Source organism: Sinocyclocheilus grahami, unplaced genomic scaffold (genome assembly GCF_001515645.1).
Source record: "Sinocyclocheilus grahami isolate Dianchi unplaced genomic scaffold, SAMN03320097.WGS_v1.1 scaffold272.1, whole genome shotgun sequence".
In the NCBI taxonomy this organism is placed as follows: domain Eukaryota; kingdom Metazoa; phylum Chordata; class Actinopteri; order Cypriniformes; family Cyprinidae; genus Sinocyclocheilus; species Sinocyclocheilus grahami.
Window position 1 is genome coordinate 715,650 of NW_015505451.1, and position 25,803 is coordinate 741,452.

Consider the following 25,803-nt stretch of genomic DNA (forward strand, 5'->3'; position numbering starts at 1 on the left):
ACGTTAACACAAAAAAGTTATTGAACATTTTTTTTTTACTGAAACGTTTCAGTCGGACATCAGTCTAATGTTTTTAAAATGTTACTAACGTAGTTTCAGGACCTTGAAAGAACATTCAAAAGTAACGTTTCCATAATGTTTCCAAAACGAAAAAAAAAGGTTATGAAAACGTTTACATAACCAAGAAAAAAAAAAAGTTTTTTTAAAAACATTTAAAAACCTGGACATTTTGAGCGTTCAGAGAATATTCAGAAACGTTTTCGTAATTTAATGGGAACATTCGCAAAACGTTCTCAGAACATATTTGTTAGCTGGGTGTATAGATTAAAGGTGCCATAGAATGCATTGATGCAATATTTTAAATTGTTCTCTGATATCTACATAGAAGGTATGTGGCTTAGGTAAGGGCAATACATCTCCAGAAACGGTTACATGTCCATTTACAACCCTAGGATTTGTCCCTAGAATGAAATGGTCTGTTTTTACCTTATTTGGAAGGGTCATGAATAATAATGTTGAGCTCTGCTCTGATTGGCTGTTTCACAGTGCGGCTCAATGTTGAGCTCTGCTCTGATTGGCTGTTTCACAGTGCGGCTCATTTCAGTAGCTCACACAGCAGGAAGGAAACAGGGAAATATATATATTTCAATACTGTCTCTCGCAGTTATATCGTTGGGTAATTATACTGTATATAAAATGCACGATCGCTTTTTACTTTCACTATGTGCTCAATGTAACAGGCTACCGCTAGCAAGCAGCTAACCATGTCCCTTTAGTGGCTCGCGTTATTTTATTAGAACGCGCGTTATTTGTTTTCCGTGGCTTTCTGAATACAGGCACCAACCCATCCCTGCACATCACATCTGCTGCACAGACTGGAACATAACGTTTACTTCCATGATCTGCCATTTTCGCTATTATCCTCGTTTGTTTCTTCACAATACCTGCAGAACTTCTGATGATTCGGCTGTGCAGGTCCGGCTAGCGTAGAGCATGGGCGGGTATATGTAAATATTGGGGGCGTAACTATTAGTCGGTGTTATGTTCTGATTCGCCTATTTTTCAGTGGTCTTTTGCATGCACGAGATTTACACAAGAAGGAGGAAACAATGGTGTTTGAGGCTCACGGTATGTCGTTTCCATGTACAGAACTGTTATTATTCAGCTATGCCAAGGTAAATACAGTTTTCCATTCTATGGCACCTTTAGTGTGACTATTGCATAGAAACATATTGTAATGCTACATTGCAAGCATCATGACTTCTGTTTAAGTTGTTTACATCTTTATTAGTATGGTTATTTTTCTTCATAACTTATAGGCTATCGCCTAATTAATTTTATCCTTACCTAGGGTATTATTTATAATGCAATCTGGGGGGTTGAATAAAGTGAATGTGTATGACAAACTTGTATATAAATATACATATGTAAATCTCAAAGCTAATTATCAAGTGTAACCCATACAGACTACTGTGAGGTCAATGAACAGCCTAAATCTAAAACCCGGTTTGCTGTAAACCTGTTTGAAAAGTGTGCCAAAAGTACTGCGTTTGTCATTGGCTCCCTGTGCACATCCGGGTACTGCAGCACAGCCAACCTATGAGGCCAAAGACACCAATATGGCGGAGGTAAGCTGGATAGCTGGAAAAGTATTCGATTTTAAATCCATCTCTTTAACGATTTACTGTGATAGTGGTGGTTTTCGTTGATATATATGCGTAAAAATAGATCCTGATATATATACGCCGGGGGTTTATAGCAATAATTGTGTGAAACCGACGATAGTAAACCGGTTTAAATGAAGAGTGATCTATCTGGATCGGAAAGGCCTCTGAATCTCATCCCCGTTAGCTCAGGAAAAAAACAAACAAACAAGAAATCTTCGCCTTTAATTGATACGTTATTCGACATAAATGTCGTTTTCATGACGCATCTGATTTTTTTAGGCTTCATCCTGTTTTAACATAATGCATGTTGTCTGTTAACTTGCTGGAAAGGTTTGTTTATGGTGCGAGTCGGTGGGTTTTTGCAGTGTTTAGAGAGGATGACAGCATTCGTATAGAGATGATGGCTGTTTGGTTTGTGGCATTAATGTAGCTCTGATGCATTAATAAGTAGTTAAGCGTTATTTTTATCAGGACAATATTTAAAAGGGACACAGGCTTCCATTGACATTGATGTACATTTACTGCCATGGGTTTTACTTTTAGTGTTATTTGAATATTCATTCGGTTTTATATGTTTTCTAATGCTCATCATTGCACTGTAATGTATTTTGCATAATGTGATAACCTATTTCTTCCCCTTTTTTTCTTTGTTCTTTTAATTTACATCTGTCTGCACAGGCTTCCTTTGGGAGTTCAAGCCCTGGTAGGCCTCATTTTTAATTTTATAAGTGTATTATTATTATTATCATCATCATCTTAGTAGTATTGCAAATAATAGTTGACCAAACTGTATTTTTTTTCAATAGCCAATACTGATTCATGTAAGGATATACAAAAAATCTAATTATATACAATACAATTAGCAAAATATTAGCATGAAGCGAACATTTATTTTACACAATATTTACTCAAAAATGTTTTGAAAAATACTTTAAAAAAATTAACTAACCCAAGAGATTAGGTAATTATAATATTTTTGGTTGCTTGCCGTTTTTTTTTTTTCATTTTCTGTCATGTTCCATTAAATGTTGTACTATAATAAGTCAATAAATTTTTTCCCCCCAGTTGGCTCATTGTCCTCAGAGGATCACGACTTTGACCCAACAGCTGAGATGTTAATTCATGAGTATGACGATGAGAGAACTTTGGAGGAGGAAGAGCTTTTGGAGGGAGAGAAGAATTTCTCTGCAGAATTGTCAGACCTGGAGAGGGTAACGTGCATTCATAACAATCCACTATTTCCTCATTAAAAACTGTATGATTCATGTTGCAATATCTGGATAATAAGGGCAATATTTCTGCTTTGACACATTTGTATTTTTTTTTTGGATAGGAGGGGAACATGCCGATCGAGGAGTTGTTGGCTATGTATCGTTATGAGGCATCAGTCAGTACGGGGGCGGGATCTAGCATGGACAGTTCATCTGTTGAACTAGCTGATGATCTGCCTGACATGACCCTGGATAAGGTAATTGACATGATTTTGTTTCAGTGCCAGGGGAAATTGTCAACAAAAATTATAAGATGAAATCACTAATGGTGTTCTGTTGCAGGAGGAGATAGCGAAAGATCTCTTGTCAGGAGATTATGAGGAGGAGACCCAGTCCTCTGCTGATGACCTGACCCCTTCTGTTACCTCCCACGAGGCCACCGACTTCTTCCCTAGAACACTCAGATGTGAGGAGACTCATTACACTCTTTTACTAGTACAGTTTATGTGTCTTCATATAATACTAAACTGTCCATGTTTCCTCTGTCACTATTGGAGGTGTTTATAGTTTAATAATTTACATTTATTATAAACTTACTCAATATAGAGAACATATTTCCACATAGAAAGTGGTAAGTGGTCATAATTACGTTTACTTTTTTGCACAGTAAACTTTAACTTTATAGGCAGACTGCAGGGAAAAACGTGATATCTAAAGTAACTGTAATATGACCCCTTTAATGTTTTTGTCCTTTTTAAAGGTATCTGCAAATGTATTTAATGAACTGAATTTGTTTGTTTCTTTTTCTAGCCAATGCAACATATGATGGTGATAAAGAATCTGAGGGGGAGGAGGACTGTGTAAGCAGTGAAGATTCTAGAAAGGTTAGTCTCATTCATACAGATAACTATTTCAATTAGGGCTGGTAAGTTAATGCGTTAATTAGATTAATTACGGTGAAAATAAAGGGTCTTGTTTTTGGCAATAATTGGGTGAACCATTTGGCGTGGATTTGAAGCGGCGCATGCACGGATCGATCGGTGTCTGCTCTCTACAGCTCTTGCGGTACTTTGATGTCACACAACGATCAGTCCGCTTCAAGTCGAACAAGCCTAATGATTCAATGGACCATTCATAAAGAACCATTTAATTGAATGAATGAATCAGCCTTTTGAACGAATCAAATTAATAAATAAATGACTCTGACTTAATCGTTAAGACATTTACCACCATCTACTGGCAGTTTTAGTTTATTATTTAGAGTATCATTTCATTAAAGAAATAATTTCATATTTCCATAGTAATATTAATAAAATGAATTATTAAAGGTATAGTTCACCCACCCAAAAAGGACTATTGTGTCATCAATTACTCACCCTCATGGTCCAAAAGAGAATATGTATTAATGCATTTTATCAAACAAAATATTTCTTGCTGAAGCTACTTTTTGTAATGTCTGTTTGATGCTTTACACAACAATGACTTTAAATGATCTTTTGGGAGTAATTTCTCAGCCAAAATTGATGTGCAATTAATTAATTGCCACATCATGTAATTAATTAGATTAAAAATGTTTTTATGATTTTTCAGCAGTCTTCAGTGTCACATGATCCTTCAGATATTAAACTAATATGCTGATTTGATGCTCAAAAGCTTTCTTCATCTCTTTTGAATACAGTTGCATCGAAAACAGTATTACATTTAATTAACGGCATTTATTTGAAATAGAAATATTTTGTTTATTATGAATTTTTTTTTCTGTCAGTTTTGATCAATTTAATGCATCCTTGCTAAATAAAAGTATTAACTAAAATTATTTTTTGAAAAACAATATAATTATTTAATTAAATAAATTAATATTAAAGTGAATTATTTGTTTTTCCTCTAAAACACAGGAAATAATGGTTGGATCTCAGTATCAAGCAGAAGTTCCAGTGGGGCTTAGCCAATATAATGATGATGAAGGTAAGTTGTATTTAAATTGCTTAGTGTGACTTTCAACTGAAATGATCTGTAATTAACTTTAAAATTATTGCAATAACTGTAAATGACCATTTTTAATGTGTTGTTTAAAGTGTACGAGGAGGAGGATCAGCTGCTGTGGTGTCCTGACGCACTGTCAGAGTGTAAAGTGAAAGACTACCTCAGAGAAGTGCTGTCACAGTCTACAGACGACAGTACAGAAAATTCCACATCTGAAAACATACGAGATAACGAACAGGTCTGTGCTCTCTAAATACTCTCATTAATTAATATAATTAATGTGAAAATCTTTTGCCCATGTGAGAGATGCTGCTATGGTTTTAATTGCATTTTTTTTCTATGACCTCCTTTCTAGGCCTTGTTTGAGCTTTTGAAATGTAATTATGACACCCGTGAGGCGCTGACACGATACCGCAGTAATGTGAAGACTTTGAAAGGTAGGCTGTTCAGTACATGACCAGCTTGAAATCTTTTGTACCTGTAATGGCATAAATGTTCACTTCTCTTTATCTTGTTTCGATAGAAGAATCCCCACCGTGGTCAGAGGATGAATGTAGAAACTTTGAACATGCGCTGCAGATTTACGAGAAAAACTTCCATCTTATTCAGAAACACAAGGCAAGTAACGTTACACACTTCACCTTTATCTTATTTGTCTTGTGAATGTCTGTATTCTCATTGCTTTTTTTCTATTTTATTTCTTTTCAGGTTCAGACCCGGACTGTAGCAGAATGTGTGGCTTTTTATTATATGTGGAAAAAGTCTGAACGTTTTGATTACTTTGCTCAACAAAACCGATTTGGCAAAAAGAAGTACAGTTGTTACCCGGGTGTGACGTAAGTACTGGGATGTGTAATTATTGTTCCTTGTGCCTGTGTGTAAATTTTAATTGTTGGGCTCAGCTGTGTTGGCTTCCTCTGCAGAGACCTGATGGACAGGCTGGTGGACGAGGCGGAGGGTCTGGCGGTGGACAGCTCGTCATCGGTGTGTTCGGCAGGACCTGGGGGACGGATGGAGGCATCGGCAGAGCAACAGCTCGGACTGCTCAACTCCATCACTGCCAGTGACCTCACAGGTGAACTCAGCTGCCACGGTAGTCTAGATTCATCAAGAAATTATTCTTATGAACCAGAGCTGCATCTCTTCATTTAAAGGGTTAGTTCACCCAAAAATGAAAATTAGCCCATGAATTACTCACCCTCAAGGCATCCTAGGTGTATATGACTTTCTTCTTTCAGATGAATCCAGTCGGAGTTATATTACAAATGGTCTTTGATCTTCCAAGCTGTTTAATGGCAGTCAGCACGTGTTGCAGTGCATCAGTCTAAAAGAAGTGAAATTAAGCGCATCCATCCATAATAAAAAGTGCCTCACACGGCTCTGGGGGGGGGGGGGGGAAACAACCCTCCCTTGACAGAAACGGATCCTGTAGCGAATCGATGCGCTTTTGTAAGAAAAATAACCATATTTAAGACTTAATAATCAATTTAATCTAGCTTGCGCTCACTGTTGTACACTGAAGCAGTTCCAGGCAGATGATGTATGAGGGCGGCGTTGCGCATGTGCCGCTCAGAAGTGACGAGCGTGGAAGCGCAGGGGAGAGATCAAAACAAAACAATCACGAATTTGTAAAGAAGAATGTCGGAGGGTTTCCATATAAGCCAAGAGGAGACTGGTTTTCCTTTGCTAAAGTAAGGAAACTTTGCTTCCTTTGCTCCTGTTAACAAACGTTGGTTCTCACGAGACTCACCGGCACGTGTGCAACGCCGACATCTTACATCATGCTCCCGGAACTGCTTCCGTGTACAACTGTTGGCGCAAGCTAGATTAAAGTGATTATTACGTTTTGAATATGGATATTTTTCTTACAAAAACGCATCAATTTGCTACAGGAGGCCTTTGTTCATCACCCGGAGCTGTGTGAGGCACTTTTTATTATGGATGGCTTTATTTCACTTCTTTTGAACTGATGCACTGCAACAGCCGCTGACTACCATTAAACAGCTTGGAAGATCAAAGACAATTGTTAATATAACTCCCGATTGGATTCATCTGAAAGAAGAAAGTCATATACACCTAGGATGCCTTGAGGGTGAGTAATTCATGGGCTAATTTTAATTTTTGGGTGAACTATCCCAATTTCATCTTCATTTCAATAAAAATGTAAACATTAATTTACCAAACATATTTCTGTAGGAAACACTTTTATTGAATATCAGCAAGATTTTCTTTCTCATACATCCCTGTTTTTCCTCAAACATATCCCAAAATTGTTTTCTTTCCCCCTTTTTGTTCTCGCAGCCATTAGTAACAGCGTAGCAACTGTGTGCAATGGTCCAGGAGACATAAGCTGTTTAGACTCCCCGTACTTCCCCCCTCTGGAGAGTTTACACCGAGGAGCCCTGAACCATGATGATCAGCTTAGCTATACTACAAACGGAGACAGCGGCTGCCTCAACATGCTGGATTCTGGCTTCTACCGCTCGGACCTGGGCCAGATCAGCATGTGCAGCACCAAAGACTGCGAACGGCCCTCCAAGAGGCTCAAGATGGGCCTTTCGGAGTCCTTCATCAACGACGTGTCTGTTACTAACCTGGACTTCGAGGGCAGACGCGCACATCGCATTACAGGCGCCACAATGGCAGTGTCGGTCACAGACTTCAGCAGCATAGGGAGCAGCGAAACTAACAGGTTTCTCGGCTCTCATTCACGACACCACCAACACACTGCACTTCAGTCCGACTGACTCTCTTCTGTCATCCAGACACACATTCATCCGCTCACTGACTATTAGTTCTTTTTTTAAATAAAAAAAAAATGTCAATATATATATGAATATACTTTTTGGTCAGGTTTTTGTTTGTTTGTTTGTTTTTGTAATATGACATCAGTGATGTCTTTATTGCACAGAGCTAAGAAATCTTGATTTCTCAAGAGTTTAAATAGCCATTTATTTTTCTGGTCCTTCAGATATTTAATATCCTTTTTGTCTTCGGTGATATACAGTTAAACCTAAATGCTGGAGCAGAGAGCCGTGGTCTCTTACTGTACTCATCCCAACACCTGCATCTTTAAGTTTTACTGTCTCACAAAGTTGTCGCTGCCACCGAAACTGCATTTTTTTTGTTGTTGATGTTTTAGGATTTTCCATGTATGTGTTTGTTTCAAAACTTGGTACTTTTTTTTCCAGTGTTTACACCACACGAGATAGACTAAGCCTTGGGAAATGTAGCATTTTGTATATCAGGAAACTGGCTTTTGTAATTGAAAATAGTGATTTCTATGGAGCAAAAGACAAAAAACAAAGCAGCAAAGAGCACTTCTAGTTGCTGAGATATTTTGGCCTCTTTTTTTTTTTTTTTCTTTTAAGGAAGCCTTGAGATATCCATGTTTTTTATTATCCAAATGAGGTTTTGGATCTCGTTATTGATTGGTGTTCGAGTTAGGATGTTTTTAAGTGTAAGCTTTAAACTCAATTTATTGTGGTAATCCGAACATTTAAAACTTTTTTTTTGGTTGATGCCTTTTTATGTTTTGCTTAATTCTCAAGTAGCATGACTGAAATGAACACAGATTGAATCTTTCTCAACTGCGCACTGTAAAAATAATTTAGATTTTCCAGTCCCCAAGTTTTCTTATTGTCCAAGATTTGGCACTCAAATAATAATAATGTAAGCTTCAATATCATTATATTAGACAGATTGACTCTAGAGGGCAGTCATCTGCACTTGACAGTATTATCATTAGTTGTGTATAAATATTAGACTGTGAGAAGTGATGTTTATGATCCCCCTTTGAGCTTATGAAGCTGTTTAGATGCTACACATTACTATCACAGGTTATTTTTATTTTATTTTTTACAAATCATCAGCAACTTCTGCTGGTGCTCTAAACTGCAGGCGCTTTAGTACCGATTAAACCAGTGTTATTTTTTTTTTTCAGTTATGCATTATGTATATTTTGTAGCTGCCAGGGGTACTGAGAACACCTGAATGTTAATTGAGCTAATTGCTAATCACTCTTTACCTCTCTTTATGTTAAGCTCACTGTCTTAAGTTCTTTACCGTTGTTGTATATTGTATGCATGAAGCAGATTGGACTCTTGTTGATCCTTTTGACATATTTCAAGCTGATAAATATTAATTGCCAAAAAGCAGTCAGCTTGCCGCACTGTATCAGAACCGATACCGCCTCCGAGTTCGAGACCTTCCTGCTATTTGCATTTTAAAACAATTTACCATAGAATTAATTTGTATACTAAAAGCCCTGACTTTGATTAGGGCAATGCAGAATGCTGAAAAAATGGTCTTGTTTATGGCAATAATATGTCGATATGTATAGATTGTTGTACTTCTGTGAGTCTTACAATATTCATCGCTTGTTTTCATCTTTGTTTTGTTTACTGCAGTAAGAGACGTCAAAAAGATGCATGCTGATTTTTTTTGGAGAGAGATGGAAAATGGAAATGGAAATAATTTATGAACACTCCCATTTAAAGCCATTTGTTCATCTCTTTGCTCAGTAGACTGAGGAGTTTCATTTGTTCACCGTCATTCTTACTCCTGATACTTAACGGCTGCTATTAGTAATGTGAAGAGTCTATTTTCTATTAAATGCACTGCAGTTGCAATTATAAGTCGAGTTGAAAGTCTTGTGCATCTACATTGTTAATTCGAGAAGTACTTGTTAGTAGCATGTTTGGAGCTGCGAATACAGACGATGATCGAAATGGATCTGTAGATGCCTACAAAGTGTTTTACTCTGTCAGTTTTTTGTTTTGTCTGAAATGTTTTCAGTATGTACATCCAGCAGAGAACTTTATCATGCTCAACATACAACAAATGTAGTACTTGGTGCTCATATAAAAAGTTTTTATTTTCATACTTTTAAGTGTCTGTGCTCCTACTATTATGTATTAGTACTTTTTATAAATGATAGTGAATTTCAGTTTTGCTGAAGCACATTTATCCCCAAATATTTGCAGATTGTTTCAATTTAAAAACAAACTAAAATACCAGAATGTACAGGTTGTTTTGACCTATAGAAGTAAACATTTTACAGCTTAAAATTATTGAGAGAAGTTTGGTAAATTGTCCTCAGTGGATTTGGGTGTGTGTGTGTGCGCGCGCTTTATATATTTAATTTAGAATTTTAAAAGAATTATTAAATAGGTTTTCACATTCAACAGGGGGGGGGGTTATAAATGTATATCCATATATACAGACAATCATAATTAATTACAGAATTATTCAGATATCGCTATTGTTTATAAAATATGTACATATAATTGTATTGCTTCTTGTTTGGTTTTTCATTCTTTTGTATTTTTGTTGTACTTTATTACTCGGTGTAAAAAGCTCCAGAAATAAAAACCCTGGAAACAAATGTGTGGTAATTTGACTGAAAACATGACATCCCACTCCAGTATTAAAAAAAAAAATAAAAAAATAAAAAAATAATTTTGTTGGCTAAATAAACAAGAAAAAAAAGAAATTGCAACAAGCTTTCACAAATTTGTAAATATTTTAATTGTTCAGTTTCACAATACTCCATTTTGTTTAGACCTGTAGAATAGGCTGGCACTCGGATTAGTGCTTTTCTCTGAATCCAGAACATATAATGCAATGGAAGAGGAAATTCATAAACTCTGTTCATGATGGTCATTAGAGGTGCTAGCCAGTGTACACACATTATGGATGGACTGAAGAATAAGAAGGCAAAGAGTTCTGCATTTTAATGTAAATACAGAGCACCTAAATAATGAAACAACCATGCACAGGCTTTACAGTTGTCAAATAATATGTACGTACAATAAAACTAATTTAATTAGTTTGGTTTGCTGCATAACATATTATGAACTCCTCTTATACTGAAAAAAAATGTCAGGCAACTGATTTTGACATAGAATCTGATTGAATGAACTGGACCAGACAACAGTCACTCTGGCCCACCACGCTGAAAGAAAGAACAAAACTATTATCAGTGGTTTGTCCATGTCCATTATTGTTTACTAATCTTGTTAGCATTCATAATTTTGTCTGTTTAGCCTCAGAAAAATCCAAAATGTTCTTTACTGTCATTTCAAATTAAAGTGAACACTAACCTGGATGTAGTCCATTTCATCTAAAGCAAGGGTTCTTCTGCGGTATTTGTGAGGGAGACCTCGAACTACATCAATGCTGTCAGGGGTGCCAGGCAGTCGGCTGATGGGTCCCGGTGGTCTGGGTGGAGGTGGTATTGATGCTGTAGGTGGAGGTGCGGATGGGGAGATCTGTGGGAGACTGGCTGCAAGCACCTTCAGTGCCTCTTGTACTGGAAATACAGCACATGGAAAATGTGTTACCAACAAAGTAGTGGTGAGCCAGCTTTAATGTTTGCTACCATGATTTTTTTTTTTTTAATGTTTGTCGTCTTAATTTTACTGCACTTTCTATTATTTTGCGTTTGAGACCAAAACGTCTAATGTATTAAACAAATAAAAATACTGTATTTCCCAAAATAATGGATAAGCTAAATTCAATGACAGCAACATATAGGCTTGTTACTGACCATTTGGCTTAAGGATGCCCTGCCGATCTGGAAATTTAATTAAAGGTGCATGAGGTCGCACAACCTGCAAATGAATAAATCTCATGAGAACAGTAAAACAAAACAGTTGTGCACAAGTGACTTGTCTACAAGGTTTTAAGGTGGTACATTTAAGGTGGACTTCTGAACCTTTAAGACCTAAGATTTTTAAGCCCTTTCCCCAACCCCCAAAGTATGGTTTTAAGCGAATTTGTTCAAAATAAAACAAATATCTGCTAGTGAGCTCAGAAAAAAAATAAAAATAAAAAATCAACTTAAGGAAAGAGTGTTTTCACACCCCAATGACATTTGTTCTTGTTTTAAATCATAAACCCATTTCATTATGTTCAAATTCTGAGAAAACCAGACTTCATATCTTTATTTTGCATCTCAAGTAATGCATCTTGATTGAAGTACATTTGGATGTTTGTTTCAGAAACCAAGACATAATGCTTTATATTTTTCACAATACCTGCAACATTCAATGCCACGACTATGGATTTTTATGACTTCCTGCTCTGATTTAAGATGTTTTAAGGCTTTAAATTTTGGAAAGGTGAATTAAAACTCTTTAAATCTTAATTAAACCCTGTATGTATGCTTCAAAAACCTTTTAGAGACTGCATTTTATTGCATTTACTGTACTCAATGCTTAGTGTGCTCTTGAGATGGCATTGTGGTTTACAGGAAAGAAATATACAGAGAAGATACTTGGTTTGTCAAACCAGGGAAATCAATGCGATTTGGTGAAGTAAAAACACTCAAAATCAAAATTACTAAATACTTGGCAGATAAGTGATCATCGTTTCAACAACGCACCCGCACCCAACAGTGTACAAGCAGAAGCGACTGTTTACCTGCACGACCCGACTGGCGGCTGCCATCTTGCCACTCACTTTGCTTCCCATGTCGACATCCGATCACTGCTTCCGGTTCAGACACACAAAGTGAATGCATTAGCAACCTGAAGAGGGCGCGGTTGTATTAGAACTCAACGCTGCAAACAAGCAGCGATGGGAAGTCAGAGTCATTTCCGCGAATCGGTTCTTTTGAACAGTTCGTTGAAAAGAACTGATTCAACAATTGACTTGAATTCTTCAGACCGATTCTACAAACCGACTCAACTGATTCACTGAAAAGACTCGACCTAACGTTTTGATCGCTTCTGCTTTTAGACTTGGCAACCAGACGAGGGCATGTAAGGACTATCATAAAGGACAATTAATGCTTAAATGTTGCATTATTTAGTTAGAAATAACTACAATCGTTTCCTTTACTGATAAAGTGCGAGTCTAGAGCAGAGAAGCGGTCACATTACTGAATCATATGGAATGAACTTGAAACAGGCTGTCAATTCATGCACACGTACATGCGAATTTTTCTAATTAATGAGCTTTAATATCACATATCAATAATAGATTACTGCAGCAAAGCGTAAAATTAATTTATTATACAATAGCTCATCCTGCTAACATTCATCACAAGTGGTTCTGCCTTTAAAATAACGCTACATTTCAAATCTATAGAGCCACGCTTCTTAATAAGCACAATAAACATACAGTCTTACCAACAAGACGCTATCTCGTATTGTATTATAACCTTAGTTTCCCATCTTGACCTCCGAAACACACTAAACACTGGGCTGATCGTGGCCTGTGACGGCCAGCCCTTTATTCTGCTCATGCTTAGATTAATGCAGGTGGGCGGGGTTTCGTGGATCATCACCGTGGTCACATGACAGTCACGTGACGCCAAGACTTCCAGGCGGCAGTTTAGACTGAAAGCAGTAGGTGGCGGTAATACTCCTAAGGAGTGAACGGCCATTGAACAAAAAGAAGAAGAAGAAGACTGATTTGAAGTCGCGCGGTTTGGAAGCTTGCAATAAAAAGTAATATTAGTAAACAAAAGCAGCAACAGAAAGAACAAGAAGCGACGGTAAGTGAAACGGAGAGTTGTTTAAATACGCTTACTTGGTTGGTGTAGTTAAAAAAAAAAATCCTTATACGGTTATTGTAAACAACTGGGAAGTCAAAGGAATTCATTGGTTATACGCTGCGGGAACATTGGACCTGTTCAAAGCTCATTTGACAGCCATTACTGATGCTTTAACCTGCTGTTGTTATCAGTTATCTATTTTGTATCATAAATCTAAAATAAAATCTATATACGCTTTATATCTAGGGTCTCTAAAACCTTCAACCGAACTTTGAATAGGATTTCTGGTGTTTTCATTTCTGCACAGATATAACGTTACAAAGATGAGTCTCAGTAATCATGATGAACGCTCTTCAGATGTTGATCCAGCTGAAATAAACAACAGTGTTCCTGATTCAGCATCAGCTTCTGAGGGGGTGACACCCACACGTTTATTGAAGTGATTTTCCATTATTGTATTATTTTATTTGTATCTTCTTGCACTAATGCGTAGAGCACTATATGTGACCCTGGACCACAAAACCATAGGGGTAAATTTTTCGAAATTGAGACCTGAAAGCTGAATAAATAAGCTTTCCATTGATGTATGGATTGTTAGGATTAGGGATGCACCGATATGGAAATTTTGGCCGATACCGATAACCGATTATTCTTTATTTTTGAAAGCCGATAACCGATATGTTGGCCGATAAATCTATATCCAAATTGTTATATACTTTTTGAGAGCCTGATTACAAAAAAGGTCTCATCATTAAAAGCCACATCCCAAACACTTCAACATAAGCAGCCTAGTTTGAACGGTGTACGTTTCACATATACACAATATGTAATAGATAAGTATAACTATACTCGGTCTGTTTCTTTTATGTCTTGTTTTTTCTCTCCTCAAGAATGAAAGAAATGATGGAAAATCAGTGTTTTGAAATGAATGTTAAAGTCAGCATGGGTAAGCTTAAATTTATGCTTGAATAAACGACACTTATATTGACCACTAATAATTAACTTAATGCTAACTGTAGTGTTTGTTTCTAAGGAAAACATAAAGAGTCATGTGAAGGTGATGCAGATCTGTAAGTGTGTTTGAATTTATGAATATGTATGTTTACTTTGTACATATACAATATGTTACAAAATAACCTGACGTTCATATATTTAAAACTATGTAGATCCAAGTATGAAAGTGAAATAGAGCAGGCAAGACTGTCATATTTCAACAAAACGCTGGTATTGAACAGGTAAAGATGCTGTGGTATCACATAATTTTTTTAAATTATTATTATTTATTTTTTTTGCAATCCAATGTCCAGCTGTGTCCAAAGTGATTCTTTGTTTTTGTGTAGAATGCAGATTTGGAACGTCATTACTGAAAAGATGATTCAGAATGATGCAGATGCTGAGTGAGTGAATCCTAATTTAAATACATCTTATCTATGTAGTCTGATATTCAGTTACTGTAATAATATTTTTCATTATACAGGGCACTTAAAGAACTGACCCATCAGAACACAGAGCTCTGTGAAAAGACCATGAAAATTTTAAAGGTGGGACAATCCCTGCTCTGCTGTATGTTTTAGAAAGAGCATTGTCATTTTATGAATAATTCAATTTGTAAACAATTTTATGGCCATATAACATATACAACTTTTTTTCCAGGAAACACGAGAGCTTCAGGACCAGATCACAGATATCCAAAAAGAAAGACTTGGTACTTACTATTAGGGTTGCAAAAAAGTGGAAAATTTCCAGTAAATTTCAGTAACATTCCAGAAATTTTGGCCACATTCCAGCATTTTTTGGAATATTCCAGGGATTTTTGGAAATTTTCCACCCCTTTGCAACCCTACTTACTATTTTAATGAAGCATTTTCTGCTGTGATTTTGCAATTTCGTAGAAAATAATCTCATTCATATTTTACCTAGACCTAAAAGGACAAATTAAGAAGAAAATGCAGGAGATAAATGAGTTGAAACAGATGAAGGAGAACCAAGGAGAAGTTCAACAGAGAGCTAAGGAAAGAGCAGAAGCGGTCCTACAGAAATACCAGAAGGTCACCACCATTTTACAAAATGTGTTGCGGGTATGTGGTTTCTCAATGTTTGCTTGTGTACATATTGAAATTTTATCTACCTTGCTGTCTATTTATTTAGAAACGTTGCATTTTGAACCTCTTTGTCATAAAAATCTTGCTTTCAGGGAATCATACTGGCCAGTAAAGTCAACTGGAGGGATGATCCTAAATTAAGGGACATTGCAATGGGACTAGAAAACATTCCCAACTAAAGACCTGTTTGAACACAGTTCTCCAATTAATGTATATACTTTACCTGTAAATGTGCTCACTGTTACCATGTTCAGTGTAATGTATATTTAAGCTTTTTATAACAGCTCATTTGAGAATGTTTTAGTAGCATTCTGAATGCGAGATAAATGAACTGATTTCACCAATGATTTTACTTTTTAAAATAAAGTTCAGGCTGATCCTATAATAAAGGTTTATATATAACCACATTCATTACCAGTTTTACTTCTGTAATGCCATGCATTTGAGCGAAACAGGTTATTCAACAAGTAAAATGGCCAATTCAACTCAGAATCAAGCCAGACCTGAATGCCTAAATGGCTAGTTGGCTTTTGATGAACATTATCCATTAGCCTGTTGTCTAGGTCAGTGGTCTAAGTCTAAGACATGCAAAAGTGCAGTGTTGGGGTGCCTCCAGGACCAGGGTTGGGAACCACTGGTCTAAGTAATGTCAATGATACAGAAAAGAGGAAGAAAATGACATTGTTTTCGGAATAACAAGTACTGATAACACCAAGAATGTGCAAGAAAGGTTTTGATTTTGATGACATGGTAAACAACTGGACAAAACAGCCTTTTATAAAGTATTTTATTTTCCAGTCACTTTAAGTGAAAAGTTTTAATACAGACATAAAAAAAATACAGACGTGATTTAATAAAGTTCTAGCAGTAGGAAAGGTAAATTGTATCATACTTTCACCACCTGTCCTGCTATACATGGGCTCACTCTCTTCCCCTCCACCAGCACAGGGTTTGGCTGAATGAGTAACCTTCCGTAAGTCCCGCCCACCTGTCCTTTAGTGAGACGACCAGGATTGACACACACACAGCCAATCACATCCTGAGAAATAATGCTAAATTAGTTTTCCAGTCAGAATTAATATAATCTTTTATTTGACATGGTATCTGAAAATGTGAGTGATTTACCTTGATGAAATACCGTAGTTCAGAAGGAACGATAAGAATATCAGGTGTGAGGTTCATTTGGCCGAATTGCTGAAACTTGTCATAATCCATGTTGACTTCCTCCGCAGGAGGATAGAGAGGATAGTAGCTAAAAGAACAATGAAATGAAATCTCAGGAATAGCAGAGAAGAGCACAGGCAAACAACATTTTACTACAAATCAAATCGGAGGTAATTTCATTTTAAAGATGAGAAATTAATGCTCTAACCTTCTCTGGGTCAACATGCGCTTCATGATCCGCGAGAAACGTTCTGTGCCTGTGCCACTGCAAAAACCATAATTATACCGTAAATCAGTGCTTGTGCTCACTCATTCCACTGAACATTAATGAAATAATGTAAATTCACATGTCAGTTTTAGGTTGTTTTCATGAAATAATTACTAGCTGGTTTATTAGCATTACCTGCTGATCTCTTCAGCTCCCATATGAAACAGAATGTCTGTAGAGGTCAGGCCAAATGTCACATTACCAATGAGGAGTGTGCAGGGGTCAGGGGCTAAGGTCACTCGCTAGGGGTGGAAAATGTATATTGAACAACAAGAGTAGACAGAAATGGTTTAATTATTCAGTTTAAGCATTAAGACATTAAATAAAGCCATGCCTTTCTAATTACGTTTGCCCTGAATAACACAAAGATAAGTTCATGATATTAAATCACCAGCACTTAAAAATAAAGAAGACGGCCAATTAGATTCAAAGCATTTAGCTAATCATCTCACCTCTGAATCATCTTTGCTGAGGTTGCTCAGGTTGAAGGGTGGCTGAGGATAAATGTAATGATGATGGACATCCCTCTGAGATGGCACAAACACTAACCTGCATCCTGACCTATAATAAAAGAATGCATGCAATGAAAACAGTTGTACATTGTGAGAACTTCCTAAAGACGCAAAGAAAAAATGTATATACACACCCTTTGGTTCCTTCTACTAGGCTGTCCACACATCTCTTGAAGATGTTTTCAAATGTTTCTGTTACCTGGTTTTTCTGTTGAAATGGTTGAGCATCAAATGGTTACATTTGTGGCCATGATGAAAAATGTTAGTACAGGAATTTCAAAAACACACAAAACCTGGTTTACCTCAATCTGCTCATGTTTGGAATCAACAAAAGGCCCAAACTATAAGAGAAATAAATGGTTAATTACTAGTCAAAAATTTCAGATTTAAATAAATTGTATTAAGATGTCCCTAAAAGCAGTTATACTCTTATGATCGAGAGATAAATATACCTACCAGAATGCACACGTCAGGATGATCTTTATTGATGATAGTAATGAGGTCAATCAGAGGGTCATAGGTCAGACTTTCAGAGGGGGTGTACGGTCCACAAGCCATCATGACCATCACAGGCTCAGACACTGAGAATTTGTGTCATGAAGGGTTTAATATGAGCATTGATCTCAACAGGGAAGTTCTTAATACATTTTCACCAATCTTACCCTCATCCATTTCTTGTTTCCCTTCGGAAGGACAGTAAAAAGGCAGGGGAATACCCTGGTGGGGAAACAAATCACAGAATAAATATCATAACTCACAATCAACCAAATTCGAACTTAACCCAAACCGGTTTCATTTAAAAAGTGCCAATTGCGAGAGATACCTCGTATAGTTTGGTAGCAACAAACCTCTCCCCAGAGGGATTCATACCTTCCATCACGACAACCTACAGAAGAGAATAATAGAATGTTGCTAATATAGATAATAATATATGCCAAACACATTGCATAATTATTAAAGATGGGGGAAAAATACATCCCCTGATACATAATAATCAGAATTTTAAGTGAATTACTAAAAATTCTGGTTCCTGAAAATTATATGTAATATAAAAATATTACTTCGTAATAAGATAAATACAAACATAAAACAAAAAGAAAAAATATGTATCAAATAGTAGGTGTGTATCTCACCTGTCCATCACCAATCTTACCCTCATCCATTTCTTGTTTCCCTTCGGAAGGACAGTAAAAAGGCAGGGGAATACCCTGGTGGGGAAACAAATCACAGAATAAATATCATAACTCACAATCGACCAAATTCGAACTTAACCCAAACCGGTTTCATTTAAAAAGTGCCAATTGCGAGAGATACCTCGTATAGTTTGGTAGCAACAAACCTCTCCCCAGAGGGATTCATACCTTCCATCACGACAACCTACAGAAGAGAATAATAGAATGTTGCTAATATAGATAATAATATATGCCAAACACATTGCATAATTATTAAAGATGGGGGAAAAATACATCCCCTGATACATAATAATCAGAATTTTAAGTGAATTACTAAAAATTCTGGTTCCTGAAAATTATATGTAATATAAAAATATTACTTCGTAATAAGATAAATACAAACATAAAACAAAAAGAAAAAATATGTATCAAATAGTAGGTGTGTATCTCACCTGTCCAGGAAAAAGTGAGAACTCTTTGAGCTCAGACAGATCCACAGGCACCTGTCTGCCCCCCTGTTCCTGTCTGGCCTCCAGCAGCACAGATTGGGTATTGAGCTTCCCGTTACTGTCACAACACACTTGCCCCAGCACTGTGATGCTATCCTACAAGAGAGAGAGTAAAAAAAATTAGATCACATCTAGTTCAAATGGATACCCACAGACTGCAGAATGAACTTTTGCAGACAGATATTTTCCTTTTTATCACTTCAAAAATAGAATGATTTAGCCTCTTTTCTTTATAATGTCCACGATAATGTCTGTGCTTGTACCTGAACAGGTAATGAAACTGGAGAGAATTCCTCTATGTTAAAATGACTTCGCAATTCCTCTCCGAGTTCTTCAATCGTTTCGGTCAAAACTACAGACAACATAGAGAACATATATAATTATCAAAAAAGCCAATCTGTATGCTTCATGCAACACAAACACAAATCTACATCCCGCCATGCAGGTAGAACTGTTGCAGTAATTGTGGAAGAATCCACATCCAACATGACAATGCACATTTGGAAAAGAACAAGAACATGGCTTCACCGTCCCGCACGTCTCTCAGTCTCTGGAACATGTATTTGTAGCTGCTGATAAGTGAATTCTCTCCTCCTTCTAGCATCTCAACCCTCACAGCGCTCTGTCCTTTACCCGTCCAGCGAGGACCCTGCACTGCCCCAAACGACGAAACCACCTCTCCTCGCCCACAACGCGTGCCGTATTTTTGAGAAGGGGTTGCACTACACAAACACATAACACAACTTTATTAAAGTTAACTATATTAAATTGACTATATCATCTGGAAGTTAAAAGGTTACCATGCCAATTATTCCACACTGTCTTTAAGGTAATTTTTGGAAGGTCAGGTTATGGTTGCACTAACGATTTTTCCTCAAAGACCTCATATATTCAAATCTGAATAAATGTTTGATGATTTTATTACCTTGATGAAAAGCTGGCAGGTGACAGCAATAGACTGGGACTGGTGAGTCGGGCCACACCTCTCTTGGACTGAGAATGTTCTGGGGTGGTCAGCGCACGCTTCTGAGAGCCCTGCAGTCACATAGAGATAGGAATACATTTACATTTGTGCTTTCTTACCAATCCAGTTTCCAAGAAAGACAATTTCAGTATACTGAAAATGACAGCATTTAAGCAGATCAAATAAAGAAATAGTTGGGTTTACTTTTAAGAGCTGAGCTATACAAGATTTTCTATCTATCCATCTACATTTCCATCAAGCGTCCCATATTAATCTGTCTCCAATTTTTCTTACTTTGGCAGGTGTTGAATAGGAATCTAACAAGCTCTCCTCTTCCTCTTCTGCTCGGATTCTGTGCGACTCTGTTAAGAAAATTACTTTGAGCATTTATAGTGAATAAAATACCTAAAAATTGCATCAAATTCAACCCAGTGATTGTTTGAGCGATAAGGATACAGTTCCTGGATAGAATTAATGTCTCTTGTCTTGTTAAACTGGATTCCCTTTGATGAGCCTTTAGGCTTTTTCTTCTTGTTCAGCATCTGTAAGGAGTACAAAAACAGTACACAAATTAAGCAGGGAAACATAGGGTTTCTTATTCATTAAGGCATCTCTGGAGATCTTACAGTATCTGTGTTGCAGTTACCATGTTTTGCACACTTATACTAACTTCATGTTCAAACTGGTCCAGATTACCAAGAGTGAGAGGCAGCTGGTCTCTACTGGAGCTGAAAGCAAACCACTCAAATACGATCTCATCCCCCTTCAACCTGTGACACAAACACTGCTCCAACACTACAAGAGACAATTATTACAACATATGACCACTGTAAGAGTGTAATATAATATAATATATATTGTATATATATATATATATATATATATGTATATATGTGTGCGTGTGTGAGACCCTCTCTGTGAAATCCAGGCTAAAGTCTCAATATCTAATAATGAGATAACAAGCATCAAAGTTTGATTTCAACCATTAATTTCACTATGATTTCAATCTTTGACATGGTCTTACTCAGTCAATATTAAATCATGGTTACATTTTCACAGAATGTTATTTACCTTATGAAGGATGCTTTTATGTAGAAAACCGTAAATCACACCAAAAAAAAATGAGCTGGGTTTTCAAAGCCAGGGTCACACACACACACACACACACACACACACACACATATACATAAATATATATATATATATATATACATTATTATTATATACACACATATACATATACATATATATATATATATATACATACAGATATACACACACCTATATATATATATATATATATATATATGTGTGTACACATACACACATTTATATATTCTTTTCTTATTGTATATTACATATATTCACTAAATTCGTATTTATAATACTATCACAAACTATACTATAACAAATTAAAACAACATAAAAAACTTGACATTTACTTTTATCTACAGTGTCATTGTTGAAGGCGATGTTGAAAGTGTCCAGTTCACATTTGATGTCCTCTGCAGTGACTGATGCCATTGTTATTGTGTCCTCCGATGTTCAAATATGAAGAATCTGTAACTTAAGAACAGAAGCAAGAAGATGCATAACGTTACATGTTCCGAATAACAGATTTCATCAGTCGCAATTGTATCAAAGAGAAATATTAGAGTCCAGCTAACGTTAAACAAAACACTGAACTGGCGCTAAACACAACAACTTGACAACCTCTTTTGCTTTCTAACGTTAAATACAATTTTATTCGGCGGAAGATAAAGCTCGAAATAAGAAACTTATCTTTAACACAGATTATATAGTAATATTAAACATTACCTTCTATATTAACATAAAAAAATCAGCTGTCATATTCCTCCTCAATCTGTGCATCACGTTCGGATTGCCGCGAAAAAGAACCCGCAAAACAGCACTGGAAGGTCACTTCCGGTTCCGCCACGTGTCCTCCACGACGCCAGAGGGAGCTTGAGGCTGTCGACTGATTTCCATCCGATCAGCTGAGAGAAACCGAAGGAACTAAAGCCAGCAGTTGCTGCACGTGTTTACGATACAGTAAACGTATACGCAGAGTTGTACTGTCAATTTGACAATTTGGAATCTCAAACATAACTTATCAAAATGCCGAAGGTTAAAGCTGAGAAAAAATCTCGACAACACCAGGAGGTGAAGAGTCAAGGTAGGTTGCGTTCATGTTTTGTACTGTGTATGCTGTATGACTAAGAAAATGAAGCCTGTTTTTCGGACCATAAAGAATGTTTATTGTGACGTTTAAACTTTCAATGTTTATTGATCTGTTTCAGGAATTATGTTCAATACTGGTATTGGTCAGCATATTTTAAAAAATCCATTGGTTGTCAACGGCATCATAGAGAAGGTCGGTAATGTGGAATTTTGAAATGGTCTGTAAAATGTTCTGTCGTTTTCATTTTATATTTCTGGCAAGTCATCTTTCTGCTAAAGAAGATAACCGCTTTCTGTATGTGTCAGTGTCACCACATTGTATCAGCACAACATAATCTGTGTGTTGATTTAACACACAAGTGTCTTTGCAGGCAGCATTGCGACCAACAGATGTGGTTCTGGAAGTTGGTCCTGGAACTGGTAACATGACTGTCAAACTTCTGGAGAAAGCCAAGAAAGTAAATGTTACATTAAATGTTTATTGTTAGATTTTCAGTAGCTATGCATATTTTTTTTATTTATTATTATTCACACAATTACTTCATTTGCTATAATTCAAAGGTGGTTGCATGTGAGTTGGACACCAGGCTTGTTGCTGAGCTTCAAAAACGAGTCCAGTGCACGTGAGTGTTTTTCATACACATTCATTGCCACTGTTGTCAAGATCTCAGCACCTGTTTGACCGAAAAATCTGTTTTCAATGCAGTCCAATGCAAAACAAGCTTCAGATCCTCATAGGAGACGTCCTCAAGACAGAGCTCCCCTTTTTTGATGTCTGCGTGGCTAACTTGCCATATCAGGTATTGGTTCAGAGATTTGTTTCTTCTTTTCGCTGTAGATCTGTCTTAAGAGTTACTGGTGGTAACGCTTCACGAGGTCCTATTTAATAGTTAATGTTAGTTAATGTTTCAGTATTTATTATTTTTGTTGCTGTTTTTTGTTTCTTAGCTCAGGTCCAATAGATAATATTAATAGATTTGATTTTAATAATGTGCCGTGTTTGTAAATGTTGAAATTAACAGAAACTAACTAAGATAAACTTTAGAAGTATTTGTCATGTTAATGTAGTTAACAAATGAAACCTCATTGTAAAGTGTTAACAAATCACTGGTATTCACATTGAGTTTTTTTTTCTAGATATCATCACCTTTCGTGTTCAAGCTGTTACTTCACAGGCCGTTTTTTAGGTAAGAAATTGGAGAAACTGTTTTTCAGGCTGGTTCTGTAAACGTGAATGTAGAATAGAGTAAGCAAACTACTGTTTCACACTTTAAATTGAAAGATAGTGCCATCATATTGAGCATTATGATTTCTTCCGTTCATATTTGTAAGAGTGGCTCATTTTCTCCCCATTATACCGTCTACGACTTTATAAAACCAGTTAAAACCCACTGCATTACAATGGAAAATAATAATGAAATGTTAGATCAGTTTGAGTTGAGTTTTGTATTTATTTTGTCTGTAGGTGTGCTGTGCTGATGTTTCAGAGGGAATTTGCCATGCGGTTGGTGGCTAAACCTGGGGACAAGCTATACTGCAGGCTGTCCATCAACACACAGCTCCTAGCCCGTGTGGACCACCTCATGAAGGTTGGTGCCTGCTCAGATTAATTAAATGCATTCTAGGGCTGCACGATTATGACAAAACTCATAATTGTCTATTATTCCCTTGAAATTGTAATTGCGATTATTAATTACGATTATCACAATTTACATTGAATGATGTTTACGCCATTGTTCGATGCAACTGCATGCTGTATTTTTATATGAAAATAAACAAGCTGAAAACACTAACTGAAAACTTTTAGTACTTTTCAATAGTATTAAGCCTCAAATGTCAAATATACATCGGATTGGTTTTTTCTTTAAATTATAAAAAAAAAAGTACAAATATGATTGGTATTAAAATGTTATACTAAAACAATGGAAAAACCCTTAAGATAACATGTAGAAAGAAAAAAAACTTAAATCTTACTTACTGAAAATCTTAAGCGTGCAGAATAACATAAGTGGACTTTGAACGATTAATTGCCGCTTTGAACGATTACGTAATTGTGGCATCCATAATTGTAATTGCGATTAGAAATTCGATTAATTGTGCAGCCGTAATGCATTCTCATCATAATTCATATGTAAAATCTTGCACTAAAATGTTATGCTTATGAAGGTGGGAAAGAATAATTTCAGACCACCTCCAAAAGTAGAGTCCAGCGTGGTGAGGATAGAGCCCAAAAATCCTCCACCGCCTATCAACTTCCAGGTAAGTGTCCTTATTAAATAAAGTGTGTATACTGACTTTACAGTTATTGAAAATAATATAGTCTTGTTTTTCCACATTTATAGGAATGGGATGGTCTTGTCAGAATTGCATTTGTCCGTAAGAACAAAACACTCAGTGCTGCCTTCAAGTAAGACATCCCTAAATGGCGTTTTGCTGAGTGATCAATAGTAATCAATTTAAGAAGCTGGCGAGTCATGATATGGAACTGACCTTTTTTTTTTATTTATTTTTTTTTTTTTAAATGTAGGTCTGCTGCGGTTGAACAGTTATTGGAGAATACATGGTGGAATCGATAGATGCTGTAGTTGACGGTAATTTGTTTAAATTGATAGTTTAGTTGTCCTATAAACTTAAATTGTTCTTGTTATGCAGCTGAAATCCAAGTAAAAAAATGCAGACCATGTTGTATTTTCTTGTAATTTGTTAAAAGAAGGTACACCGCCATCTTGTGCCGACTAAACTGACTTGAACGCACCTGACGTCGTAATTATGACTTGTCAACTCGTAAGTACGAACGTTCCAGGAGGACTTGAACGCAGCATTAATACACCCTTCCACAAATTTAGGCAGAAAGTCCTAAATTCATAGTCATTGCATTAGATGTCGCGTACATTGCAAAAAAAATGGTCTTTCTTAGTATTTATGTCTTGTTGTAAAGTACAGCCTTAAACTAGTTTCATTTAATTGAGATGCAAAATGAACATAGTTGAAGTCTGTTTTCTGATAAATTGAACAAAATGAAGTGTTTGAGTAAAACACAAACAAATGTCTGTCAAGAAGGAATGAAGACTTTTTTTTCTCCCTTTGAATTAAGTTGATTTTTTTTTTAGCCCATTTGCAGATATTTTGTATTGTTTTAATCTTTAACTCACTTTATTTTGAACAATTCCTCAGAAAGCAAGACATGTTATCTTACTGTATGCCATTTTGCTTATGAAGTAAATGTATCTTGATTTAGATGTTTGCACAGGAAAAAAAATTAGGCAGGTAGTTGAAGGTAGAGTAAAAGTTATTCACATATTCTCTTTACACTGTTTAAAAAAAAAAAAAAGGTTTGCATTTAGAGAACATGCTGACATGTCGTTCCCTTTAATTTATTCCTTTAATTTTCTTTAATTGGTTTAAACAATGTACCCTCTTAAAGCGTGCAGAAACCCTTGCGTTAAAATACATTTCCAAATTGTATTACAGGAAATACAACAGGATTTCAACATTGCTCAGAAAATTGAAAGCATCCTTCAAGAGTCGAAGTTTAGCGACAAGAGGGCACGTTCCATGGATATAGAT

General features: G+C 36.3%; 5 protein-coding genes across 14 annotated transcripts; 3 read left to right on the forward strand and 2 right to left on the reverse strand.

Annotated features, from left to right (window-relative positions):
• The first annotated feature begins 1,485 nt into the window (after positions 1 to 1,485).
• Positions 1,486 to 7,646, forward strand: mier3b (mesoderm induction early response 1, family member 3 b). Of its 5 annotated transcripts, none has more exons than XM_016291528.1 (13): positions 1,486 to 1,628; positions 2,346 to 2,370; positions 2,733 to 2,878; positions 3,001 to 3,135; positions 3,221 to 3,344; positions 3,689 to 3,762; positions 4,774 to 4,843; positions 4,954 to 5,099; positions 5,217 to 5,298; positions 5,385 to 5,479; positions 5,570 to 5,697; positions 5,785 to 5,936; positions 7,163 to 7,646. In XM_016291528.1, exons 1-13 carry the CDS (start codon positions 1,620 to 1,622, stop codon positions 7,606 to 7,608), a joined length of 1,632 nt encoding a protein of 543 aa, XP_016147014.1. In that variant the 5' UTR covers positions 1,486 to 1,619; the 3' UTR covers positions 7,609 to 7,646. The 5 variants fall into 5 exon arrangements, with proteins under 5 accessions (XP_016147014.1, XP_016147013.1, XP_016147015.1 ...); XM_016291527.1 differs by having other exon boundaries at positions 4,774 to 4,842; positions 4,950 to 5,099; XM_016291529.1 differs by having other exon boundaries at positions 4,774 to 4,842; positions 4,950 to 5,099; positions 5,388 to 5,479.
• A 2,747-nt stretch (positions 7,647 to 10,393) lies between these two features.
• kgd4 (alpha-ketoglutarate dehydrogenase subunit 4) lies at positions 10,394 to 13,110 on the reverse strand. Of its 4 annotated transcripts, none has more exons than XM_016291497.1 (5): positions 12,997 to 13,110; positions 12,287 to 12,352; positions 11,412 to 11,475; positions 10,966 to 11,174; positions 10,394 to 10,817 (listed from the first exon to the last, which is right to left on the reverse strand). In XM_016291497.1, the coding sequence occupies exons 2-5, from the start codon at positions 12,335 to 12,337 to the stop codon at positions 10,800 to 10,802; spliced, it is 342 nt and encodes a 113-aa protein (XP_016146983.1). In that variant the 5' UTR covers positions 12,338 to 12,352; positions 12,997 to 13,110; the 3' UTR covers positions 10,394 to 10,799. The 4 variants fall into 4 exon arrangements, with proteins under 4 accessions (XP_016146983.1, XP_016146984.1, XP_016146986.1 ...); XM_016291498.1 differs by having other exon boundaries at positions 12,287 to 12,355; XM_016291500.1 differs by having other exon boundaries at positions 13,029 to 13,081.
• A 119-nt stretch (positions 13,111 to 13,229) lies between these two features.
• cenph (centromere protein H) lies at positions 13,230 to 15,886 on the forward strand. Its single transcript, XM_016291496.1, has 10 exons — positions 13,230 to 13,364; positions 13,672 to 13,803; positions 14,255 to 14,310; positions 14,398 to 14,434; positions 14,531 to 14,599; positions 14,705 to 14,761; positions 14,842 to 14,905; positions 15,018 to 15,069; positions 15,285 to 15,442; positions 15,559 to 15,886. The coding sequence occupies exons 2-10, from the start codon at positions 13,688 to 13,690 to the stop codon at positions 15,643 to 15,645; spliced, it is 696 nt and encodes a 231-aa protein (XP_016146982.1). The 5' UTR covers positions 13,230 to 13,364; positions 13,672 to 13,687; the 3' UTR covers positions 15,646 to 15,886.
• Positions 15,887 to 16,314: 428 nt separating this feature from the next.
• Positions 16,315 to 21,971, reverse strand: pola2 (polymerase (DNA directed), alpha 2). Of its 3 annotated transcripts, none has more exons than XM_016291493.1 (19): positions 21,874 to 21,971; positions 21,498 to 21,615; positions 20,726 to 20,850; positions 20,512 to 20,597; positions 20,350 to 20,407; positions 20,017 to 20,126; positions 19,620 to 19,813; positions 19,355 to 19,443; positions 19,035 to 19,187; positions 18,725 to 18,787; positions 18,564 to 18,618; positions 17,867 to 17,991; positions 17,713 to 17,751; positions 17,545 to 17,618; positions 17,351 to 17,459; positions 17,034 to 17,140; positions 16,839 to 16,895; positions 16,592 to 16,718; positions 16,315 to 16,505 (listed from the first exon to the last, which is right to left on the reverse strand). In XM_016291493.1, the coding sequence occupies exons 2-19, from the start codon at positions 21,577 to 21,579 to the stop codon at positions 16,353 to 16,355; spliced, it is 1,806 nt and encodes a 601-aa protein (XP_016146979.1). In that variant the 5' UTR covers positions 21,580 to 21,615; positions 21,874 to 21,971; the 3' UTR covers positions 16,315 to 16,352. The 3 variants fall into 3 exon arrangements, 2 of the variants coding, with proteins under 2 accessions (XP_016146979.1, XP_016146980.1); XM_016291494.1 differs by having other exon boundaries at positions 21,498 to 21,621; positions 21,874 to 21,968; XR_001610705.1 differs by having other exon boundaries at positions 16,431 to 16,505; positions 16,592 to 16,690.
• Positions 21,972 to 22,046: 75 nt separating this feature from the next.
• Positions 22,047 to 24,812, forward strand: dimt1l (DIM1 dimethyladenosine transferase 1-like (S. cerevisiae)). Its single transcript, XM_016291512.1, has 10 exons — positions 22,047 to 22,231; positions 22,356 to 22,429; positions 22,608 to 22,694; positions 22,798 to 22,859; positions 22,943 to 23,036; positions 23,374 to 23,423; positions 23,702 to 23,825; positions 24,403 to 24,495; positions 24,579 to 24,643; positions 24,764 to 24,812. Exons 1-10 carry the CDS (start codon positions 22,174 to 22,176, stop codon positions 24,810 to 24,812), a joined length of 756 nt encoding a protein of 251 aa, XP_016146998.1. The 5' UTR covers positions 22,047 to 22,173.
• The last annotated feature ends 991 nt before the right edge of the window (positions 24,813 to 25,803 follow it).